The sequence below is a fragment of the Oncorhynchus masou genome, chromosome 14, assembly GCF_036934945.1.
Source record: "Oncorhynchus masou masou isolate Uvic2021 chromosome 14, UVic_Omas_1.1, whole genome shotgun sequence".
In the NCBI taxonomy this organism is placed as follows: Eukaryota; Metazoa; Chordata; class Actinopteri; order Salmoniformes; family Salmonidae; genus Oncorhynchus; species Oncorhynchus masou.
This window is the reverse complement of record NC_088225.1, coordinates 9,687,321-9,709,045: the sequence shown is the minus strand read 5'-3', so window position 1 is coordinate 9,709,045 and position 21,725 is coordinate 9,687,321. Positions and strand designations below refer to the sequence as shown.

The 21,725-nt window shown below is 42.0% G+C and overlaps 3 protein-coding genes across 3 annotated transcripts; all 3 read left to right on the top strand.

Annotated features, from left to right (window-relative positions):
* Window positions 1–5,161: 5,161 nt before the first annotated feature.
* On the top strand, window positions 5,162–10,580 carry LOC135554151 (intercellular adhesion molecule 1-like). Its single transcript, XM_064986248.1, has 5 exons — window positions 5,162–5,354; window positions 7,030–7,305; window positions 7,400–7,729; window positions 7,939–8,175; window positions 8,705–10,580. The coding sequence occupies exons 1-5, from the start codon at window positions 5,303–5,305 to the stop codon at window positions 8,818–8,820; spliced, it is 1,011 nt and encodes a 336-aa protein (XP_064842320.1). The 5' UTR covers window positions 5,162–5,302; the 3' UTR covers window positions 8,821–10,580.
* Window positions 10,581–11,454: 874 nt separating this feature from the next.
* Window positions 11,455–14,108, top strand: LOC135554152 (hemicentin-1-like). Its single transcript, XM_064986249.1, has 5 exons — window positions 11,455–11,803; window positions 12,361–12,627; window positions 12,805–13,137; window positions 13,258–13,509; window positions 13,779–14,108. The coding sequence occupies exons 1-4, from the start codon at window positions 11,752–11,754 to the stop codon at window positions 13,506–13,508; spliced, it is 903 nt and encodes a 300-aa protein (XP_064842321.1). The 5' UTR covers window positions 11,455–11,751; the 3' UTR covers window position 13,509; window positions 13,779–14,108.
* Window positions 14,109–14,205: 97 nt separating this feature from the next.
* LOC135554150 (hsp90 co-chaperone Cdc37-like) lies at window positions 14,206–19,773 on the top strand. Its single transcript, XM_064986247.1, has 8 exons — window positions 14,206–14,545; window positions 14,792–15,073; window positions 15,207–15,312; window positions 15,395–15,510; window positions 15,901–16,023; window positions 16,106–16,288; window positions 18,395–18,466; window positions 18,650–19,773. The coding sequence occupies exons 1-8, from the start codon at window positions 14,435–14,437 to the stop codon at window positions 18,788–18,790; spliced, it is 1,134 nt and encodes a 377-aa protein (XP_064842319.1). The 5' UTR covers window positions 14,206–14,434; the 3' UTR covers window positions 18,791–19,773.
* Window positions 19,774–21,725: the final 1,952 nt, after the last annotated feature.

The following is a 21,725-nucleotide window of genomic DNA, read 5'->3' as shown; positions in this document are numbered from 1 at the left end:
TTGTTGTATTCAGTGGCGACCCGTCATTTGAGACCCATATTTTTAGCAAAACAATGATAATTAAAAAATATATATATTTATATATATATGTATATATAGTGCTTGCCTGTTTTGCATGTTATTTTGGCATTTATACGTGTCAAAATATATATATAATTGGGTTAATAAAGCTGAATACAAACATGGTCTCTTTCTTTGTTTTCTTGAGTAAGGCAGCTCCAAAATGCAGGTGTTTCATCACAGCTCAATGCTTTCTGTGGTGGTGGGGCGGGTCAGCAGAAAATAAGAACAATGCGCTGTGATTGGCTCAGTGTTCTGTCACTCATGGGAACCTTATGCAATCGCCAAGCTTCAGTCATTGGTAAGGGTAGGCATCCAACATTTCAGGCCTTTGGGTCCTGCCATAGAGTTATATTAGATTTTTTTTTATTTTACCTTTATTTTACTAAGCAAGTCAGTTAAGAACAAATTCTTATTTTCAATGATGGCCTAGGAACGGTTGGTTAACTGCCTGTTCAGGGGCAGAATGACAGATTTGTACCTTGTCAGCTCGGGGATTTGAACTTGCAACCTTCTGGTAACTAGTCCAACGCTCTAACCACTTGGCTACGCTGCTTGGAAGTGCCCTTCCAAGAAGGCTCAAGGTCATTGGCCACAGAAATGATGTCAAATCACGTGTACAGAAGCTTTGATTGGACTGATCATGTCAACATTATACTTTCCCAATCTTAGCTAGTAGTCATCATCATGAATCAAGTCTACTGGCAAATCCTTTTTAATCCTTGTCATATGAAGAGAAATAATGAAGAGAAAATAAAGATAAAATGTATCGGTGCTCATCGGCCATTCGACAAACATTACACAACAATTTGGACTGCTGTTGGGACTCTTTATGTAGGCCCTAACAGTTTATGGGCACCTTTTGACACCGTTATAGTGTAATTCATGTGTTGTGTTGTGTAGTGTAGTGGCTTTACTGGCATGCATCCCACTTTTTTTTTTGCCCCACCAAGATGTACATGCTAAAATCGTCACTGATCGTATTGTGAAAATGACTAAAAAAAACAATTGAGGAAAATGTGTTAAGAATAGAAAAATAGGTTTATCTAACACAAACAACAAAATGTCCTTGTCAGGAAGTAAATTAAATATTTCGAAATATTCTTTAACTGTTACATTTGTAGCCACAAAATGTAATTTAGGCCCCTATGGCTTTGCCTAATACATGCTGACCAGACCGGACACTTCGCAAGCGCGGGCGTTGCAAAATAAATGTAGAAATCCATGTTATTCAAGTATTGCACCCACGCTGCTCGCACGTGCCAAATAGCGTCTGTGTTGCCAAGGGCTAACCGGCTGTGCGCATGCGCCATCTACTCCGACAATTAATCCACACATAAGACGGCCAACCGAATCGTTTCTAGTCATCTCTCCTCCTTCCAGGCTTTTTCATCTTTGAATTTATATGGTGATTGGCATCTACAGTTTCATAGTATTACCACCACAACCGGGAAAACATTTAGTATTTTAATCACCCACTTGGGTTTAACCAATGAGAAGATGGCACGTGGTATCTGCTTCTATAAACCAATGAGGAGATGGGAGAGGCAGGACTTGCAGCTGATCTGTGTCAGAAATTTGGAATGACTTCTATTTTACATGCTGACCAGACCGGACACGTCGCGTGCACGAGCATCACAAAATAAATTTAGAAATCCATGTTATTCAATTATTGCACCCACACTGCTCACGAGCCTCTGAGTTGCCAAGGGCTAAAATAGAACTCCTTTCTATTTCTGACGCAGATTGCGCTGCCACGTGCCATCTCCTCATTGGTTATACCCACGTGGGTGATTGAAAGACTAAAAGTTTTGTCGGTTGTCGTGGTAATACTATAAAAGTGTAGATGGATCACCATATAAATTCAAAAGATAAAAAGGCCTGGAAGGAGGAGAGATGACTAGAAACGATTTGATTGGCCGTTTTATGTGTGGATTAATTGTCAGAGTAGAGGACCTTGTGCATTTCAGGTAAACTAACAACTCAATGTTTATATCCCAGGACAAATTAGCTAGCAACAGCAAGCTAGTTAAATAGGACAAATTAGCTAGCAAGGTAACTAGCTAAATTGCCATACATGTTTAATGCTTTTTGACCTGTCCCCAAATGAATTTCATTGGTTCAGAGTTTGTTTTGATATGTTAACCTGCGTGTGGTGATCGCGTTTGGTGTAGGGAGACAAAATACATTTATGCACGAAGGCGCACGCGTGGAGCCGGTTTGGGTTCCGTGTTCGCCCTAATGAATTATCGAAGAGACCTGAAAACGCACTAATTTGTTCATTTCAAAGAATCTATCTCATAAGATTTGTTTTGTGATTTTCATAACTTTATTTTTATTGTACGTTGCTCATATGAGGAATCTACAGGATTTCAAAACAGCGGGTCATCATTCTGATCTTGCACAACATTTCCTTTGCGACGCGCGCTTTGGGAATCACGTCATCGATTAAGCAACGGAAGCCCATTCATTTTCTATAATGGAAGAGAAGTGTGCGGGGCGAGGGAGCGTGAACAGGGTGGGACCAAAATTGTGGAAAGTCCGTATATCCATAATCTTTGGAAAAGTTTAACTATTGAACTTTTGTCGCTTACGCGACATCTCGTTGCTATTGACCAATCGAAGCTCACCATGGTTTCCAGACCCTACTGGATTGGCTATTGGCTATTGATACTAGTATATGGCTTGCTAGCACCAACATGAGGGCGGTGATTCAGGGTTGCCATGTTCGCGATTTTCGTACAATTGAGCAACTTTGAAAACGATGTCGGGATGAAAATGTATCCTAATTCACTATGATCTGCTGCTGACTGCTTCTGAGTGATGATGGGGAGGGCCAGAGGGGTTGTGTGTGTGTTGAGATTATTATTTACAAAGACTGCTTTGGAACAGCAGGTTAACTGCCTTGTTCAGAACAAAATATTTATACCTTGTTAGCTTGAGGATTCAATCGAGCAACCTTTTGGTTACTGGCCCTGCTGGCCCAAATACAACCCTTTAACTATTTGCACATCGTTACAACACTCCATATAGAAATAATGACATTTGATATGTCTTTATTTTGGAACTTCTGTGAGTGTAATGTTTATGTTAATTTGTATTGTTTATTTCACTTTTGTTTATTATTTACTTCCCTTGCTTTGGCAATGTCAACATATGTTTCCCATGCCAGTGTAACCGATGTGAAATGGCCAGCTCGTTAGCATGGTGCGCTCGAATAGCGTTTCAATCGGTTTAGCGTTTCAAATTGAATTTTTAGCAGTTGTAGGTAGGCTATTTAGATTGTCATTATGGAGTAATATTTCCAAACCTTTTTCTATAAAACATTAACACGCTAGAACTGATGCGCATCAAGAAATACCGGCACAAAACTTTAGGTGGTCTAGTGGCATTAGATAAATTCACTAGGTGGTTTAAACTGCATTCTAATGTCGACTTTGCTTATTTAAAACCATGGTAAGCGAAGTGTTTTTACACATGCTCAGTGGAAATTTTAAATTGAAGTTATGGAACTCCCTCGCATGCTTCTGTTAAGGGAAAAAGACCACAATGAAACTGACATTAAAAGTGGAAATGATATCCTACATTTGTATCTGTTGGCCATCATGTAGCCTATTAATTTCCATGTCTATGGCGGCTACTGTAGTCTAGCATTTGATACAATGACTATATTACTGGAGTCATTGCAAATCGATTTGTGCAAGTGTAACGGATGTGAAACGGCTAGCTAGTTAGCTGTGGTGCGCGCTAAATAGCGTTTCAATCGGTGACGTCACTTGCTCTGAGACCTTGAAGTAGTAGTTCCCCAAAGCTCTGCAAGGGCCTCGGCTTTTGTGGAGCGATGGGTGACGATGCTTCGTGGGTGACTTGTTGATGTATGCAGAGGGTCCCTGGTTGGCGCCCGGGTATGGGCGAGGGGACGGTCTAAAGTTATACTGTTACACAACTTAATAGCCTATACCTTCAGTTTATTGTTGTTGTAGCCATGTGTTATTATGTAATTATTAATGGCCATGTTTAGTTAACAGTTCTAGTGCGATTGCCGATGAGCTGTAATTAGAATGCATTCGATTGAAGGTCAGATTAGGCTACAGGTAAAACTAAATAAAACACTGAATGACAAGCATAGGCCCATTCAGTTCATAACCATATTATTAATATTTGATTCAGTGATTAAAATTACGACCCCATTCTTACTAGCCTGTTCCAACAGGGCAACAGAAACACTTCTTACCTCAAAATCGCCTGGCTACTCATGTTGAATGAATTAGTCTGTCAATTTGAACAAAGCAAACTGCTAAATCGTTCATTTTACATCCTGCCTACATCTTGCCTAGGTTACTTTAGGCTAGATGTACTACCTGCATCTAGTTAACCAAACCATGGCAGAGTTTTACAGTCATGAACCCAGATTTGAGTCAGGCGGCCTAGCCTATGCCTATTGAAATGATTAGTCAATCTCGCAAATAGGCCATTTATAACTGTTTGTCTTTTAACATCTTGCACATAATAAAGTCACAAATGCCAGAAAATTGCCCAACATTCATTTTTTAAGTGTGTAGTTTGAGCCCTGAATGCTGATTGACTGAAAGCTGTGGTATATCAGACCATATACCACAGTTATGACAGAAAATGACTTTTTACTGTTCTAATTATGTTGGTAACCAATTTATAATATCATTAAGGCACCTCTGCGGGTTTGTGGTATCCAGGCTCTCTGCGTTGTAGCCTTTAGCCATGGTATATTGGCCATATATGGTACCACACCTCCCCAGGCCTTATTGCTTAATCGTCGCAGTCAAACAAGTTAAATCAACATCCAATGATAAACAAATATCTGGCGAGTTTAATGAGTGCTAATTATAATTTCTCTTGCACCATATTTAAATTCATTTTAGTCAAGTTAGCTCGCAATAATTATTGTTTTGATAGAAAACCGAATTTAGCTCCATACATCATTACAAGTTATGTTGATATTCATTCTTAATTCGCTCGATGACGTTATGGAAAAGGCTTATATTGATTAAATGTCCCAGCTCCTCTCAGGTACTGGGGGAGGGTTTAAAAAAAATGTGATTGGGCTACCAATTTATTCTGACATGGCAACCCATGGATGGATAGAGGATGTGTTCTCTTGTGGGAAAGCGTTTGTGTGCGCTGCTGCTTTTAGTTTCGATTACCATAGTTATACGTTTTCAAGGTGACGGTCAACATTGGGATATATTTGCTGGATAAAATAAATATGGTGAAAGGACTTTATGGATTTCTGACACTTGGTGTGTTGGTGTTTACAGGTAGGGTCTACAGATCAATGTTACTACTTTTTTGTTAAACTACAGATGTTTGCTGTTCCCGTTAACGTATGAATTTCCCATTATGTTTAAACTACTCAATTACTATTTAATTGTATTTTCAGGGTATGATGATTAAATTACTGGAAGTCATAGTAAACTTGTTTTTGACTATTTGAAGTCCAATCTCTCCCACTGAATCAATATGTCTCTGATCAAGAAAGAGCTCTATTGATGGGTGTGGTCGATTCATTTGGAAGAAAAGCAGTTGTTTTTCTCTCTCGAATTTGGTCCCTTAGAACGGTTTCCCAAACTGTGGGGCGGTCCCCCTAAGGTGCAATTTCGAAATTGGGTAGTGTGTCATCAGTTCCTCTTGTCATGTCAGTCATTGTATACCTTAGAGATATTTATAACTTGTCAGAAATGTCCAGATCAACTAGCCCAGGTGTACTCAACTACTATTTGAGAAGGTCCGGTCACACAAATTTTCTAGGAGGTAAAATTCTGGGTTGGTATAATCTTTATCTGCGAATGTAACAAACCTCCACCTCGCAAGTCGCGACCCATATGACTTCAAATTGTTCACAATCCTTTTGTTGACAGAAAGAACATTTAGCATGATTTAAGCTAATTTCCCCAAAATGCTCCATATTTTGCTATGGGCGGGGATCTTTTTTTTTCGGTTTTAAAGCAAATATCCGGCAATTATACAAATTTAGCATTGTCTTAAATGTGTTCATATGATACCTGAGTGAGTCAACAATGGGGGCCTCCTGGGGTCAAGGCACACATTATGGCCATGATAACGACAAGATTTAGATAGCTGGTTAGCCTAACATACCTACCTAGCTAACATGGGTTAGTTGATCAACTGTGCATTTCTGACAGATTAGAAATAGCTCTCTAATGTCTGTTAGTGAATGACACAAGAAGAGAACTTCCCATACACTACTAAATGTAAAAAATTGCACCTTGTGCATTCTAGTTACAGCTCTCAACCACATTAATACTTTGAAAGCCTGAGTTATTATTTTTTTTTTTTAAAGTCGGGACACATGTCAGCAAACGTAAAAAAAAAAAAAAATACAAAAAATGACCCATAGATTTTGTTGCAATGTTTGAGTCACTTAGATACACATTAGACATGGCAAAATGTATAGAATAAAAATGCTACATTTTCTCAGTGCTTCATGAAATAAATTGCAGAAAATAAGCTTTAAACCTGCATGATTTTCTCTTCGCCAACCAGAGGGGTGTGAACAGTTTTTGAAGTGCTTTTGCCCATAGAAATAGATGCGGCTCGTGCGCAAGGTGGCACGGGTTGTTCCCCAATGCTGGAAGGGGGGTATGAGTGCAAAAGTTTGGGAATCCCTGCCTTAGAGCACTATCAATATTAAAACAAGTTTCATTCATTTACTCCCTTGTTCCTGACTTGACTGAGTGACATTGCTTCTGCTAGTTGTTAAAAAACAATAGGCAACTTTCTCACCCTCTGATAGTGAAATGTATGGCCACAGTCAAACCAGTTGTCTTGGCCAGCAAAGAGTTTGTGATACAAACCAGCAAAAATACTAGCAAAGATATATTTACTGACAGACATTGTATTGTGATGTCAGTGTTATTTTATGGTTGTATGTAATCATTGCCATGTTCACATGTCATGTGCTCTGACCGGTAGGTGGGCCTACACCTGCCTCCTATCTTCTTGAGCTCAACCCTCCCAGAGTGGTGGTGAGATATGGAGACTCAGTCTCAGTCAACTGCAGCACATCATCCACAGACCATGAGGGGATGGGCTGGGAGGCCACATTCGGAGGTAAAAGTTTAGAACAAGATGCCAACGTTGTCACCTGGACTGTGGATAACCTTACAGATTGGACAATAGAACCCAAATGCTACATCAATCTCAATGATAGCAAACAACCCTCAAAAGTACTTCCAGTCATTCTCTACAGTGAGTATTGTCCTCCTTGTGAATGTGAAAGGTATGTTTTTATTTAACTGTATATCAGCATTGAGGGTTTTTACATTGTTGACCTCCTCTACAGAGACTCCAGACAGCATCTCCATCTCTGTTCGGAGCCACTCTGGTCCCATGGTGGAGGGGACACAGTACCAGCTGCAGTGTGACATTCAGAACATTGCTCCTCTACAGAACCTGGTTGTGAAGTGGTACAAAGGGAATGAACCCTTAGATATTGTAACTTACAGTAACGTCAGTAAGAGACCAGCGGATGTGTCAGCTACTCTGATGATCAGCCTCCGTAGAGATGATGATGTAGATCAGTATAGATGTAGAGCAGAACTGGACCTGGGACCAGAGGGACCACAACCCCATCCTACAGTGACATCAGAACCTCTCAACATTACTGTGCACTGTGAGTTCCCTCTAGTCTTATTTTCAATCATTCCATTCATGTTTACAGCTGATCATTTAGTTTGATCTGATACCCTACTGTGATATTTAACGGAGTCTTCCAATAATCTGTTATCTTCTCATGGTTTCACCCTCCCCAAACTCTGAATCTTGTGGGAACAGTCCATGTTGATTGGTTATATGTTTATCTTATTTCTCCTCATTCTTCAGACTCCCCAACCTTTTCCAGACCTGAAGCTGAGACCCTGGACATCAGAGTGGGGGAGGAAATCACCTTAAACTGCACGGCTACTGGAAGGCCCACTCCTCTGTACAGGTGGCAGTCTTCAGACTTCCAAGAAGCTCTTTTCACCCCCCCGTCCGAGGTCCCAGGAACCTACACCTGCACTGCCTACAATCAGATAGGCAAGATCAGCAAGACATTCACTGTGAATCCCAAACCTAAAGGTAGGATCATGTTTATAATTAGTACCTAGTCTTATCTTTTTCACAAATGCTTCTATTCTCACTTACTACCCCTCCCTCTTCCCCTCTCATTCCCCCTTCACTCACTTACTGGGTGCATTCGTGTTACCCTTTACCAGAATGAGACTGTGTCCATTGGTAAGGGTACATCATCAGATGACCATAAGTACTTTGTTACTTTGCAATTATTACATTGTAACTACACTGTACATATGAAACTAGCTACCATGGAAATATGTTTTTCAGGACACTTCATGTAAAGTGGGACCCAATTGTCCTGTACCATGAATATGTGTTACTTTCTTAATATTTCCCAAATAGACTGCTCTGAGAAATTTCTCCTTTGACAGTATATTTAAATGTCTAATATTGCTCCTGTTTCTCCAGGCAGTTGTGGAACCACTGCAGGGATAGTGGTGGTCATGCCGGCTTTCTTTGCTCTAGTGTCTGTCTGTGTGGTGCATCACAAACAAATAAATAAACCCTCATTAACCACACCCTCTTCCCACAGGGGACAGAACAACGTTCTGGGTCATCATAGGATTGGGCCTAGGCCTAGGCCTAGGCCTGGTCATGATTGTCTATGCCATTGTCAAATACAGAGCAGGTCCCAACTCCATCATCTGAACAGGCCAGAGGAAGAGCAATTCTATCGCCAGTGTGACCGGCAGGACTTCCTCGATAGACACTGTATGAATAAGAATGGTTGTTTATTGAATTACTATGATGGAACGCTTCAATCCTGCATGGCTTATAAATCTAAAGAGTGCTTTCTTTTTCTTTTTTTTCCTTCTCCAACCAATAGCTTTGTGCCATTTGGACGTGGTGATGCGTTGTTTTGAATGTGTCTTGGGCTGTGTCCGTGTGAGCATGTTGCGCGACACTACCAGTCATTCATTCACATGCATGTGTGTCCTGTTTTATTATTTATTTTATAATCAAGCATACCTGAATGTAGTCTCTTCTCACAGCCACTGTGTCTCTGTCACGCAGGTAAAGCGGCTGTATAAACAGGCTAGCCTGATCGCTGTAGTCCGATGACAGCACCAAGTGACCTTACGTGACTGTACAGTGAGAAATGAGCCATGCAATGCATCACTTCCTGTCTAATGCCTTTTTTTTCTTGTTGCTCTAAAATGGTGGTACCAGAGCCACAGGAAGCTTCTCTTCACTATTGCTAATTTTGTTCTCTGCCCACACTCTTCCACTATCTCTCTTTTACCGTCACAGCACCCTAGATTCTCAGTAACGTCAGTATGTTTGATGATAGCTTTAATTGTTGGTCTTTCACTTTCTCAACCTATATCTGCAGACCATAGGGAAGCGAACATGCATACTGACATTAATCCCATGGACACAGTCTCAGGGCTGTGAGGAGAGCAAGGCCACTGATGTGTTTTAACTATCTCAGGTATTTTAATAGTCTACACAGTCATATCTCACCATGGGTGGTCCTTTACGATGTTGCTATACTGTGTGTTAGTAGAAACGATATAATCTGTTTTGACGAGTGGAGTGGCACAGTCCTTCAATCGTTGTCTTTTTTTGTTGAATCACAGTCAGAGGTTTGTTTATTTTTTGTAATACAATTTTATAACATTCATGCTAGATATTTAAAGGTATGGTTAGTGTTAAGTGCAAAGTATGTTCAGTTCACGTTGTACAGGGCTGGAATAGTATTGGTACAGTTAGAAATGGTGCTTGTAAGGTGCACAGAACTATTTGAGTTGCACGATGTAAACTAGCTTTTTACATGTGATGTTTGTGTTGTGTCGCTAACTAACTATGTGTATATTGTCCATTTGATTTCAGCACTGAATGTTGTTATATGCCGTCTTTAACAGTCGCTAACACTCATTCTCTACTTTATTTAGTCCTTTTTGTCAGCTTGCTTATGTTTATATGACCCGTGATATGTGTGTTTCCATCTGTCTGCTCTTCCGTTCAGACATTTAGTTCTCTATTCGGAATGTCAGTACTTGTTAGGCTCAGCATTGTCAGAGATTCAGTTTCAGGAAGTGTTCTACTGCAACCTATTTAGGTTAGAATGATGCTGTCTTTCTTTTCCATTTCAATAGTGCTGCAAAATTGGTGGACAGTTTTGCATCGACAATGCAGGAGATGTTTACCATGCATACACATCATTCGCTGTCAAACATCAACCAGCTATGCTCATTGAGTTAAAGTTTTTGAAAGAATCAGTCTTTCACTGTGACATGTTCCTCTACTGTATTTTGAATGCCATTGGGAACCTTTCTCTCATATATCACTGTAACACTGACACATCAATACTAATCACTACAAACTAAGGTCCATGTAAAGCGACGCATGGAAGTCCATCTGTTATCCTGCCTGGCTCATATAAATACTTCCTTTTTCAGAATTGAGTGTGTGTCCTTTTTGTGTCTCTCGGGTTCTGCTTCATCCTGGTGAAGAGGACTTCTGCCCTGCCAAGAAACACTTTGTGTGTGCAGCCTGACTGTTGCTATAACAACCTGGCTGCAGTGTAGACTTATAAGGGCAATTTGCCAGCACATTTAGTCCTAGAGCAAAAACATGTTATATTATACACACATGATCATTTTCAGAAACAAGTGTACAATAGTGTACTTCCACAACAAACAAGGGCACAGCATAGAAACACAAAACAGTCGACATACTGTAGACACAGAATTGGCAGCTGAGCCTTCTATAAATACACCCAATAAGCATCCAATTACTGAGCAATGTTTCTGGCAGCCTGGTCACGGCTGGTGCTGTTGTGCAGTGGTGGTACATTCTGATCACAGTGTGAGGCCTACACACTACATACCGGACAACAAGTCCAACAATCCAACCTGCTGAGTCTTGACAAAGCATGGGGTCTCCAAGCAGTGTGCGCATGGGAATCAAACATGCCTGCAGAAAAGAGAGTAGAACTGCAATGTGAGTTCTCTCAAACCACCTATGTATATGAATCCGCAGTCACATGGGAACTGTTTGAGGCAAGTTAACACAGGTCATTGGGGTTTCATTTCAGTTTAAAGAACTTAAAATTGTAACCGTTGCACCCTTCTGAAGTCCTAGAACTCTGTATGGGTATTTTCTAAAAACAGAAAAGAGCTGTCATCTGAATAGCTCGGGGTTGTGCTGCTGTAACAATACACGATAGTGAACAAAAATACAAAATATCTAGGCTGAGATTGTAGGAGTAGGAACACATTTTGGGCTGAAATATATCATGGGTCTGATATTTTAACTCATTGAACATTAAATACAGATTCTAACTAAACCACAAATAAATGATTAAAGGAAGAATTTCCCCTGTGGGATGTAGGCCTAATGAGTTACCATTGAGGAGGTCTGGCCTTGATGCCTGTCAAACTTCCTTAGCCCCCTCTTCTCCCCCTCGGGGCCCTGCAGTCAGACACAGACTACGGTATGAGAGCCCTCGTTTGGTGAGGGAGGGCTTTTGTTAGTAATCACAGTTCACTTTAGAGTTGCCAAGCAGGACCAAGTCGGAATTCCACTCGCCTTTCAACTCCGACCATAGTGGACCTCAGCAAAGTCTGCAAAAAGATGGAAAACTACTTTCTAAAATGGATCCTAACCTTTTGCATGTTCTGCACCGGTAAGATGTTGCAAGAGACAACATTTTATTATTTATAAGATTTGCTTATTCTCTGTGGAGTCGAGGGTTATGGGACATCTGCAGTAGAGGCCCCCTTTGTATCGAGGAGTTTGTAGTTTGAAGAGGTTTTTTCGCAATAGAATTGGTCATAAATGGTTTTAAAGCACTTTGGCGAAATACTATTATATAATATTGCGTATATGAGTGTGTGAATTATTTACCTGTGCTTTGTCCACTGAAATTAAATTTGCAACCCAGAGATGATGGCAAAGTGAAACTTGCATCCCACCCAGTCTTATATCCGCAGTGATACAAACCGATCATAAACACCCGCTAAAGTCACACAATCAAATCACTGCAAGCAACATTTTCCTGGTATCTGTAAATGTCATTTTATTTAACAAATATGAATGTTTCGGATATGCCAGCAATAATATAACTTTCTAACTAGATTATGTAATGATCACGATGATAATGAAAAAGATTGTGAAAATGATGATGCTGACGAAGACAATGTAATGATGATGATGGTGATGATGATATTGTCCATGTCTCAGTGTCAGGTGAAGGATGCTCTCTGGAGCTGAAACCCTCCAGGGTGGTGGTGGGGTTTGGGGAGGCTGTGTCTGTCAGCTGTGAGGCCTCACGCCCGGTGCGTGTCCTAGGCTGGGAATCAGCCATTGGGGCAGCACACACCCAACAGGACCGTGCTGTCCAATGGAAGGTGGACAGTCTGATCGACTGGATCGAGGAGCCTATCTGCTACGGAGTCTTCTTCACTGCACCCAGACAGTGTGAAGAGAAACTCAACCTCATCCTTTACAGTGAGTCAACCTGGCCTACATAAAGCTGGCTTTTTTAAAATCTTAGTTTAATTTAAGGCAGAGCATGGCTGCAGTACATGCATCAGGCCATACTTCATAATGATGAATTCTATTTGTGGCGACTACTACTACATGTACGTGTTGTGCTTGACACACTAACCAGCTGATCTTTCACAGAGACTCCAGACAGTGTCACGATCAGCTCAGCAAACCACACTGGTCCCATGTTGGAGGGGAAAGAGTACCAGCTGCTCTGTGATGTCCAGAACATCGCCCCCGTTCAATACCTCACCCTGAGGTGGTACAGAGGGCAGACTGAAGTTTACAACCACTCTTTCTCTGATCTGACCCCTGCCTCCCCTGTCCAAGTATCCTCCATCCTTCTGATCACCCCAACCAAAGCTGATAACGGAGCCCAGTACACGTGCATGGCTCAGCTGGACTTGGGACCAGAGGGACCACAACCGCCTCCTTCAGTGACATCAGAGCCTCTCAACGTCTCTGTGCACTGTGAGTCTTTTGACTCAACCCAACCATTAATAGTTTCATGGGAAACAATGAAATCCAATTGTGTTTGTGTATTCATTTATATGCAATATCCATCCCTTTCCCTTATACTTATTTTCTCAGACCCCCCATCCTTCCTCAGTCCTGAAGCTGAGACCCTGGACGTCGGTGTGGGGGATGAAATCACATTAAACTGCACAGCTACAGGAAGCCCCAGTCCTGTGTACAGCTGGCAGTCTTCAGATCCCAAAGAGAAGATAGAGGACCAACCTGTTTTTACCTCTTCCTCCTTGCTTCCAGGGACCTACACCTGCATTTCCTCTAATAAGATTGGCAAGAAGAGTAAGCAGTTCATCATCAAGACTAAGTCTTAAGGTAGGAGGACACAGTGAAGAGGGCATTGTTAAATGCAAACATTTAGAGGATAGAACTAGTATTCTCTACCATCATACTTGTTATAGAAGCCATAGATCTTATTTGGTATGTAATCTGAGGAGTCAGAAGGTTAAAAAGGGCCATGTTGGAGGTATGTGACTTTTCCCACAGTGGAGTGTTGGCTTTACAAAACAAAAGTCCAAATTTGGGGGATTAGCAGAGGGAAGATATTTTCTGTCTCTAATATCAATTGCACGGTTTTGTTACAGGTGTGAGAGCGTCATCATTGTCAGCCAGACCATCGCACAGAAAAAAAGGAATCGCCTTACATTTTTAAAGACTTTGGTCATGTAATAGTTTATAGTAGCATATTATTGTGTTATGATTGATTCTTGTTGTTATTGCAACATAAAGTATACTTTGACGTGTTTAAATATATATGTGGAGTGTGGAGAACCCTAGAACGCGAGGCAGTGTGAATAATTCTATCCATTAATTAGCTACCATTAACTTTATTGTTGTTTGTTCTTTCTCTCTTTATTATGTGTCATAAAAACATTAATAAAATTACAAATTTATATTTGTTGTATTATTATCAATGATGGTAGGCTATTATTATTAAATCTACTAAATAATATATATATATTTTTTACTATAAAAATATTATGCTCCACCCACATGCCTTTGCTTTGACGTTCTTCAATGACGAGTTTACGTATATACCTCTAAACGGAAACTTCCAGGGTTTCTTCCTTAGCTAGCTAATGCTACATTGTGCACTATTGTTGTTTAGCAATAGTAAATATATTATCTACCGATATAATTTCTAACAAGGTTTTAAGTTAGCTAATTTAAAATCGATTATTTTCACTTTTAACGTGCTCTTGCCACAAGCAAATTGTAGCCTGCTAGCTAGGTAGCTAGAATGACAAGTAGGATAGACTACAGCGTGTGGGACCACATTGAGGTTTCAGATGATGAAGATGACACTCATCCAAACATCGATACACCCAGCCTTTTCAAATGGAGACATGAGGTAACGTTATGTCGATTAGAGTGATGCATTTGATAGCTACTTGGTCTCTGTAAGTTAGCAAATTATCACATTATTAGCTAGCTTTCTAGATTTGCAGATGCTGTAGCTATGTAAACATGTAAACAGCCTGCTTTCGCAGATAAACGCAATGGAAAGATAAACATAACATTTGGCGTTATGTGTTGAATATCAAGTTATCCTCGATGAGATCCCTTTGTCCTGACCCCTCTCCCCACCATCACCTAGGCGCGTGTGGAACGAATGGACCAGTTCATAAAGGCTGGTGAGGACCTGGAGAAGGGGCTTGCTGAATCTAAGCGCAAGTTGACTGAAGCACAGAAGAAGACCAAGAATCTGTCCAGTTCAGTCACGGACGATGCCAAAGCCGAGCTGAGCAAGGCACAGGCCGAGGAGAAGAGGCTGAAGAAGGAGGAGCGGGACTGGGAGAAGAAACTGGAGGACCACCGGCGGGAAGAGAAGAAGATGCCATGGAGCGTAGACACACTCTGCAAGGAGGGCTTCAGCAAGGTGGGTTTAGTGTGTGGAACCGCTGATACGCCCTGGCTGATGGTGATGGTTATTTGCTGATGCTACTTGTCTTGCCCCACTCCGATCTCTCTCTTTCTCTCTCTCTCTCTCTCTCCCCTTCTGTCTCTCCTAGAGTGTTATGAACGTTAAGCCAGATGTGAAGGAGGACACCGAGGAGCAGAAAGAGCAGAAACACAAGACCTTTGTGGAGAAGTATGAGAAAGAGATCAAACACTTTGGTGAGAGTCATTATCCCATTCTTTGTTGTCCCCATTCTTTGTGGGTAGTTGTCATGGCCATGGTCTCTGTCTCTGTTGTCAGGTATGATGAAACGCTGGGACGACAGCCAGAAGTACCTATCAGACAACCCTCACCTGGTGTGTGAGGAGACGGCCAACTACCTAGTCATCATGTGCATTGACCTGGAGGTGGAGGAGGTGAGTGCAGAACCGTAATACGACAAACCTCACCTCTAATAACCCATGAGGGATTTCATCCACTATACATTATTCCACAGGACACTCATCAGGGTCATGTTCAGTAGGGCACAGGGTAGCAAAATGTTTTGAAACAGAAAACAATAGTGTTTCTTGTTGAACAAGTCCAGGTAGACCCTTCCTGTTTCAGTTCATCTTCTTACATTTGGTGCATAATGAACACAATCCTGGTGTAGAGAAGGTTATGAAGTAGGTTAGTATGTGATCGTCTGATCCTCTTTATTTGCCCAAACATGCCTCAGTACGAAGTACACATGCAGTTTCCTTTTCTTGATACAGATGAGCATAGACAAGGGTTAATGTCAGTGTCCTGTTGTTTTCCTCCTGTAGAAGAAAGCGCTGATGGAGCAGGTGGCCCACCAGACTATAGTGATGCAGTTCGTCCTGGAGCTGGCTAAGAGCCTGAAGGTGGATCCCCGCGGTTGCTTCCGTCAGTTCTTCGCCAAGATAAAGGTTTGTTTGTGTGTAAAGGTGATACATTTCCCACTTGCACTCAATAGCAAAGCATATAGACAGATATATTTCCCTCTCTCAGACTGCAGATCAGCAGTATCAGGATGCCTTCAATGATGAGCTGGAGTCCTTTAAGGGGAGGGTGCGCGGCAGGGCCAAGATTCGCATCGAGAGGGCCATGAAGGAGTACGAAGAGGAGGAGAGACAGAAACGCCTTGGGCCTGGAGGACTGGATCCTGCTGAGGTGTATGAGTCCCTACCTGAGGTACAGGACATCTACTACTGCACCTCCTCCTTCATTTTGCACCGTCCTTCCATCATAATCATCATCCCTATCTCTGTTTTTGGTTTTGCAAGTTAACAAACCCAAAGATTGGAAAGCTGCCGCAGTCATCCCCCTCTTCAAAGGGGGAGACACTCTAGATCCAAACTGCTACAGACCTATATCTAACCTACCCTGCCTTTCTAAGGTCTTTGAAAGCCAAGTTAACAAACAGATCACCGACCATTTCGAATCCTACCTTACCTTCTCCGCTGTGCAATCTGGTTTCCGAGCTAGTCATGGGTGCACCTCAGCCACGCTCGGGTCCTAAACGATATCATAACCGCCATCGATAAGAGACAATACTGTGCAGCTGTACTCATCGACCTGGCCAAGGCTTTCAACTCTGTCAATCACCACGTTCTTATCAGCATACTCAACAGTCTTGGTTTCTCAAATGACTTCCCTGCCTGGTTCACCAACTACTTCTCAGACAGAGTTCAGTGTGTCAAGTCGGAGGGCCTGTTGTCCGGACCTCTGGCAGTCTCTATGGGGGTGCCTCAGGGTTCAATCCTTGGGCCGACTCTTTTCTCTGTATACATCAATGATGTTGCTCTTGCTGCTTGTGATTCTCTGATCCACCTCTACGCAGACGACACCATTCTGTATACTTCTGGCCCTTCTTTGGACACTGTGTTAACTAACCTCCAAACGAGTTTCAATGCTATACAACTCTCCTTCCGTGGCCTCCCAACTGCTCTTAAATGCAAGTAAAACTAAATGCATGCTCTTCAACCGATCGCTGCGCAATCCTGCCCTCCCGTCCAGCATCACTACTCTGGACGGTTCTGACTTTGAATATGTGGACAACTACAAATACCTAGGTGTCTGGTTAGACTGTAAACTCTCCTTCCAGACTCACATCAAACATCTCCAATCCAAAGTTAAATCTAGAATTGGCTTCCTATTTCGCAACAAAACATCCTTCACTCATGCTGCCAGACATACCCTCGTAAAACAAAATGGACTATCCTACCGATCCTTGACTTCAGCAAATTGCATGCAGTCTATCACACTGCCATCGGTTTTGTCACCAAAGCCCCATATACTACCCACTGTGACCTCTATGCCCTCGTTGGCTGGCCCTTCATATTCGTCGCCAAACCCACTGGCTCCAGGTCATCTATAAGTCTTTGCTAGGTAAAGCCCGTCTTATCTCAGCTCATATGTCATCATAGCAGCACCCAACCGTAGCACATGCTCCAGCAGGTGTATTTCACTGGTCACCCCCAAAGCCAATTCCTCCTTTGACTTCCTCCTTTCCTTCCAGTTCTCTGCTGCCAATGACTGGAACGAACTTCTAAAATCACTGAAGCTGGAGACTCATATCTCCTCATTATCATCCTCCTCATCCTCATCATCTTTTTTTTGCCTTTACCTCCCTTATCTCACCTCATTTGCTCACATCGTATATAGACTTGTTTATACTGTATTATTGACTGTATGTTTGTTTACTTCCATGTGTAACTCTGTGTCGTTGTATGTGTCGAACTGCTTTGCATTATCTTGGCGAGGTCGCAATTGTAAATGAGAACTTGTTCTGAACTTGCCTACCTGGTTAAATAAAGGTGAAATAAATTTTAAAAAATTAAAAAAATAACTTTAAGCACCAGCTGTCAGAGCAGCTCACAGATCACTGCACCTGTACATAGCCCATCTGTAAATAGCCCATCCAACTACCTCATCCCCATACTGTTATTTATTTTATTTTGCTCCTTTGCACCCCAGTATCTCTACTTGCACTCATCTTTTGCATATCTATCATTCCAGTGTTTAATTGCTATATTGTCATTATTTCGCCACTATGGCCTATTTATTGCCTTACCTCCCTTATCCTGCCTCATTTACACTCACTGTATATAGACTTTTTCTATTATATTATTGACTGTATGTTTGCTTATTCCATGTGTAACTCTGTGTTGTTGTATGTGTCGCACTGCTTTGCTTTATCTTGGCCAGGTTGCAGTTGTAAATGAGAACTTGTTCTCAACTAACCTACCTGGTTAAATAAATGTGAAATTTAAAAAATAGATTTTGTCCTTTTTGTAGGAGATGCAGAAATGTTTTGACGAGAAGGACATTGCCATGTTGCAGACTGTCATCACGAAGCTGGACCCAACGGTAGGTTACAAAACCAAATCCATTCCTGTGTTCCTTTTGTTGTATTGTCTTCCACGTGCTCAGGGCAAGCATACTGACAACATACATTGTTCTAGAAATGTAAAGGCACGCTGAATAGTGACACAAAACCTCCTGAAGTTGTTACAAACTGGTGCTCTGAATGTCATTGTTCCCACCCGTCAGGAGGCTAAGGTCCACATGAAGAGATGCATCGACTCTGGCCTCTGGGTCCCTAACTCACGGGCAGACGAGGGAGACGACAAGGAGGAAGATACTACTTATGAAGAGCTGAATAAGGAGATGGGCGAACAGAAGATAGAATGATTGACATGAATTGACTTTACGATGATGATATTTTCATCTATGTAGTCGTCACTTCTATTGCTATTCCCAATGTTTTTTTCATGAATTGCTCCTTAACGCTTTGGAACAGTGTAACCTCTCTGTGGTGATGTCCACTCTTTGTGGACAACAGTATCGCACCAATATCACTTGCTGAATGCTTTTCTTTTTTTAAACATAATTCTTGCTTGGGCCTTTATTAGTGAAGCTGTATTCTTAAACGTGTGTGTGCCTGTACATAGTCTCTTTGGGTTTGTGTTAGCCAGCCAGCCAGCCAATCTGTTGTTTACCTTGTATTTGTGTGCTTTCAGTTGCTGGGGAACATTGTTTCTCTTTTTCATTCAATAGTCTCACTACTGGTTCTACATGTATAGGGATAGGCATGGCAGGATTTAGTTCCTGATGTGATAGAATTATACATAGTGATGTAACGTGGGATAGCCTAGTAACTGAGGTTGAATAACGTGGGATAGCCTAGTAACTGAGGTTGAATATCGTGGGATAGCCTAGTAACTGAGGTTGAATATCGTGGGATAGCCTAGTAACTGAGGTTGAATATCGTGGGATAGCCTAGTAACTGAGGTTGAATAACGTGGGATAGCCTAGTAACTGAGGTTGAATATCGTGGGATAGCCTAGTAACTGAGGTTGAATATCGTGGGATAGCCTAGTAACTGAGGTTGAATATCGTGGGATAGCCTAGTAACTGAGGTTGAATATCGTGGGATAGCCTAGTAACTGAGGTTGAATATCGTGGGATAGCCTAGTAACTGAGGTTGAAATTGAATCATATCAACATGTGACATTTTGAATCCAGTGTACTGGCCCCATATGAGCTTTTAGCTCGTTGTTTTCTCTCCTTAATTTGACCAGCAGGTGTCACCTCACATCAACTTTTAAGTTGATGGGATAATCACTTTTGAGTATTATTTGCTATTAAAAATATCACTGATGTGGTTTACATGAGTCAGGATAGGGTGTTATTGAATTGAGCTTTATTAGAAACATTGTAAGATAGTTTCGTCTTCCGTTGCATTATAATGCTTAGTGCAACAAACTAATATGGTCCAGACACACCAAGACAGTCGTGAAGAGGGCACGACAACACCTTTTTCTCCTCAGGAGCCTGTAACGGTTTGGCACGGGTCCCCAAAACCTCAAAGTTCTACAGCTGCACCATCAAGAGCATCCTGACTGGTTGCATCACGGCCTCGTATGGCAACTGCTCGGTATCTGACCGTAAGGCGCTACAGAGGGTAGTGCGTACGGCCCAATACATCACTGGGGCCAAGCTTCCTGCCGTCCAGGACCTTTATACCAGGCGGTGTCAGAGGAAGGCCCAACAAATTGTCAAAGATTCTGTCACCCCAAGTCTAGGTCCAAAATGCTCCTGAAGCAGCTTCTATCCCCAAGCTATAAGACTTCTGAACAATTAATCAAATGGCCACCCGGACTATTTACATTGACCCCGCTTTTGTTTTGAGACTGCTGCTACTCGCTGTTCATCATCTTTGCATAGTCACTTTCCCCTACCTACATGTACAAATTACCTCGACTAACCTGTACCCCCGCACATTTATTCGGTACCCTTGCCTCCTGTATATAGCCTCGTTATTGTTATGTTTATTCTACTGTGTTACTTCTTTATTTTTACTATTTGATTTAGTAAATATTTTCTTGAACTGCACTGTTGGTTAAGGGCTTGTAAGTAAGCATTTCACGAGAAGGTCTACACCTACCCTACCATTCAAAAGTTTGGGGTCACTTAGAAATGGCCTTGTTTTTAAAGAAAATCACGTTTTTTGTCCATTAAAATTACATCAAATTGATCAGAAATACAGTGTAGACATTGTTAATGTTGTAAATTACTATTGTATCTGGAAACGGCAGATTTTTTAAATGGAATATCTAAACCCAGCAAAAAAAGAAACATCCTCTCACTGTCAACTGCATTTATTTTCAGCAAACTTAACATGTGCAAATATTTGTATGAACATAAGATTCAACAACTGAGACATAAACTGAACAAGTTCCACAGACATGTTACTAACATAAATGGAATAATGTGTCCCTGAACAAAGGGGGGGGGGGGTTAAAATCAAAGTTACTGTCAGTTTCTGGTGTGGCCACCAGCTGCATTAAGTACTACAGTGCATCACTGCACCGGATTTGCCAGGTCCTGCTGTGAGATGTTGCCTCACTCTTCCACCAAGGCACCTGAAAGTTCCCAGACATTTCTGGGGGGAATGGCCCTAGGCCTCATCCTCCGATCCAACAGGTCCCAGATGTGCTCAATGGGATTGAAACCCGGGCTCTTCGCTGGCTATGGCAGAACACTGACATTCCTGTCTTGCAGGAAATCACGCACATAACAAGTAGTATGGCTGGTGGAATTGTCATGCTAGAGGGTCATGTCAGGTTGAGCCTGCAGGAAGGGTACCACATGAGGGAGGAGGATGTCTTCCCTGTAACGCACAGCGTTGAGATTGCCTGCAATTAGAACGAGCTCAGTCCGATGATGCTGTGACACACCGTCTCAGACCATGATGGACCCTCCACCGCCAAATCGATCCTGCTCCAGAGTACAGGCCTTGTGTAACGCTCATATCTTTGACGATAAACGCAAATCCGACCATCACCTCTGGTGAGACAAAAACGCAACTCGTCAGTGAAGAGCACTTTTTGCCAATCATGTCTGGTCCAGCGACTGTGGGTTTGTGCCCATAGGCGACGTTGCCGGTGATGTCTGGTGAGGACCTGCCTTACAACAGGCCTACAAGCCCTCAGTCCAGCCTCTCTCAGCCTATTGCGGACAGTCTGAGCACTGATGGAGGGATTGCTCGTTCCTGGTGTAACTCGGGCAGTTGTTGTTGCCATCCTGTACCTGTCCCACAGATGTGATTTTCGGATGTACCAAT

Excerpts from the sequence above, each read along its gene's own strand:
- LOC135554151 (XM_064986248.1), top strand. The coding sequence starts at position 5,303 with ATGGTGAAAGGACTTTATGGATTTCTGACACTTGGTGTGTTGGTGTTT. Across the intron at positions 7,306-7,399 it reads ACTTCCAGTCATTCTCTACA|AGACTCCAGACAGCATCTCC; the intron begins GTGAGTATTGTC and ends CCTCCTCTACAG. Across the intron at positions 7,730-7,938 it reads TCTCAACATTACTGTGCACT|ACTCCCCAACCTTTTCCAGA; the intron begins GTGAGTTCCCTC and ends CTCATTCTTCAG.
- LOC135554152 (XM_064986249.1), top strand. The coding sequence starts at position 11,752 with ATGGAAAACTACTTTCTAAAATGGATCCTAACCTTTTGCATGTTCTGC. Across the intron at positions 11,804-12,360 it reads CTTTTGCATGTTCTGCACCG|TGTCAGGTGAAGGATGCTCT; the intron begins GTAAGATGTTGC and ends TCCATGTCTCAG. Across the intron at positions 13,138-13,257 it reads TCTCAACGTCTCTGTGCACT|ACCCCCCATCCTTCCTCAGT; the intron begins GTGAGTCTTTTG and ends TTATTTTCTCAG.
- LOC135554150 (XM_064986247.1), top strand. The coding sequence starts at position 14,435 with ATGACAAGTAGGATAGACTACAGCGTGTGGGACCACATTGAGGTTTCA. Across the intron at positions 16,024-16,105 it reads AGTTCTTCGCCAAGATAAAG|ACTGCAGATCAGCAGTATCA; the intron begins GTTTGTTTGTGT and ends TCCCTCTCTCAG. Across the intron at positions 16,289-18,394 it reads TGTATGAGTCCCTACCTGAG|GAGATGCAGAAATGTTTTGA; the intron begins GTACAGGACATC and ends TCCTTTTTGTAG.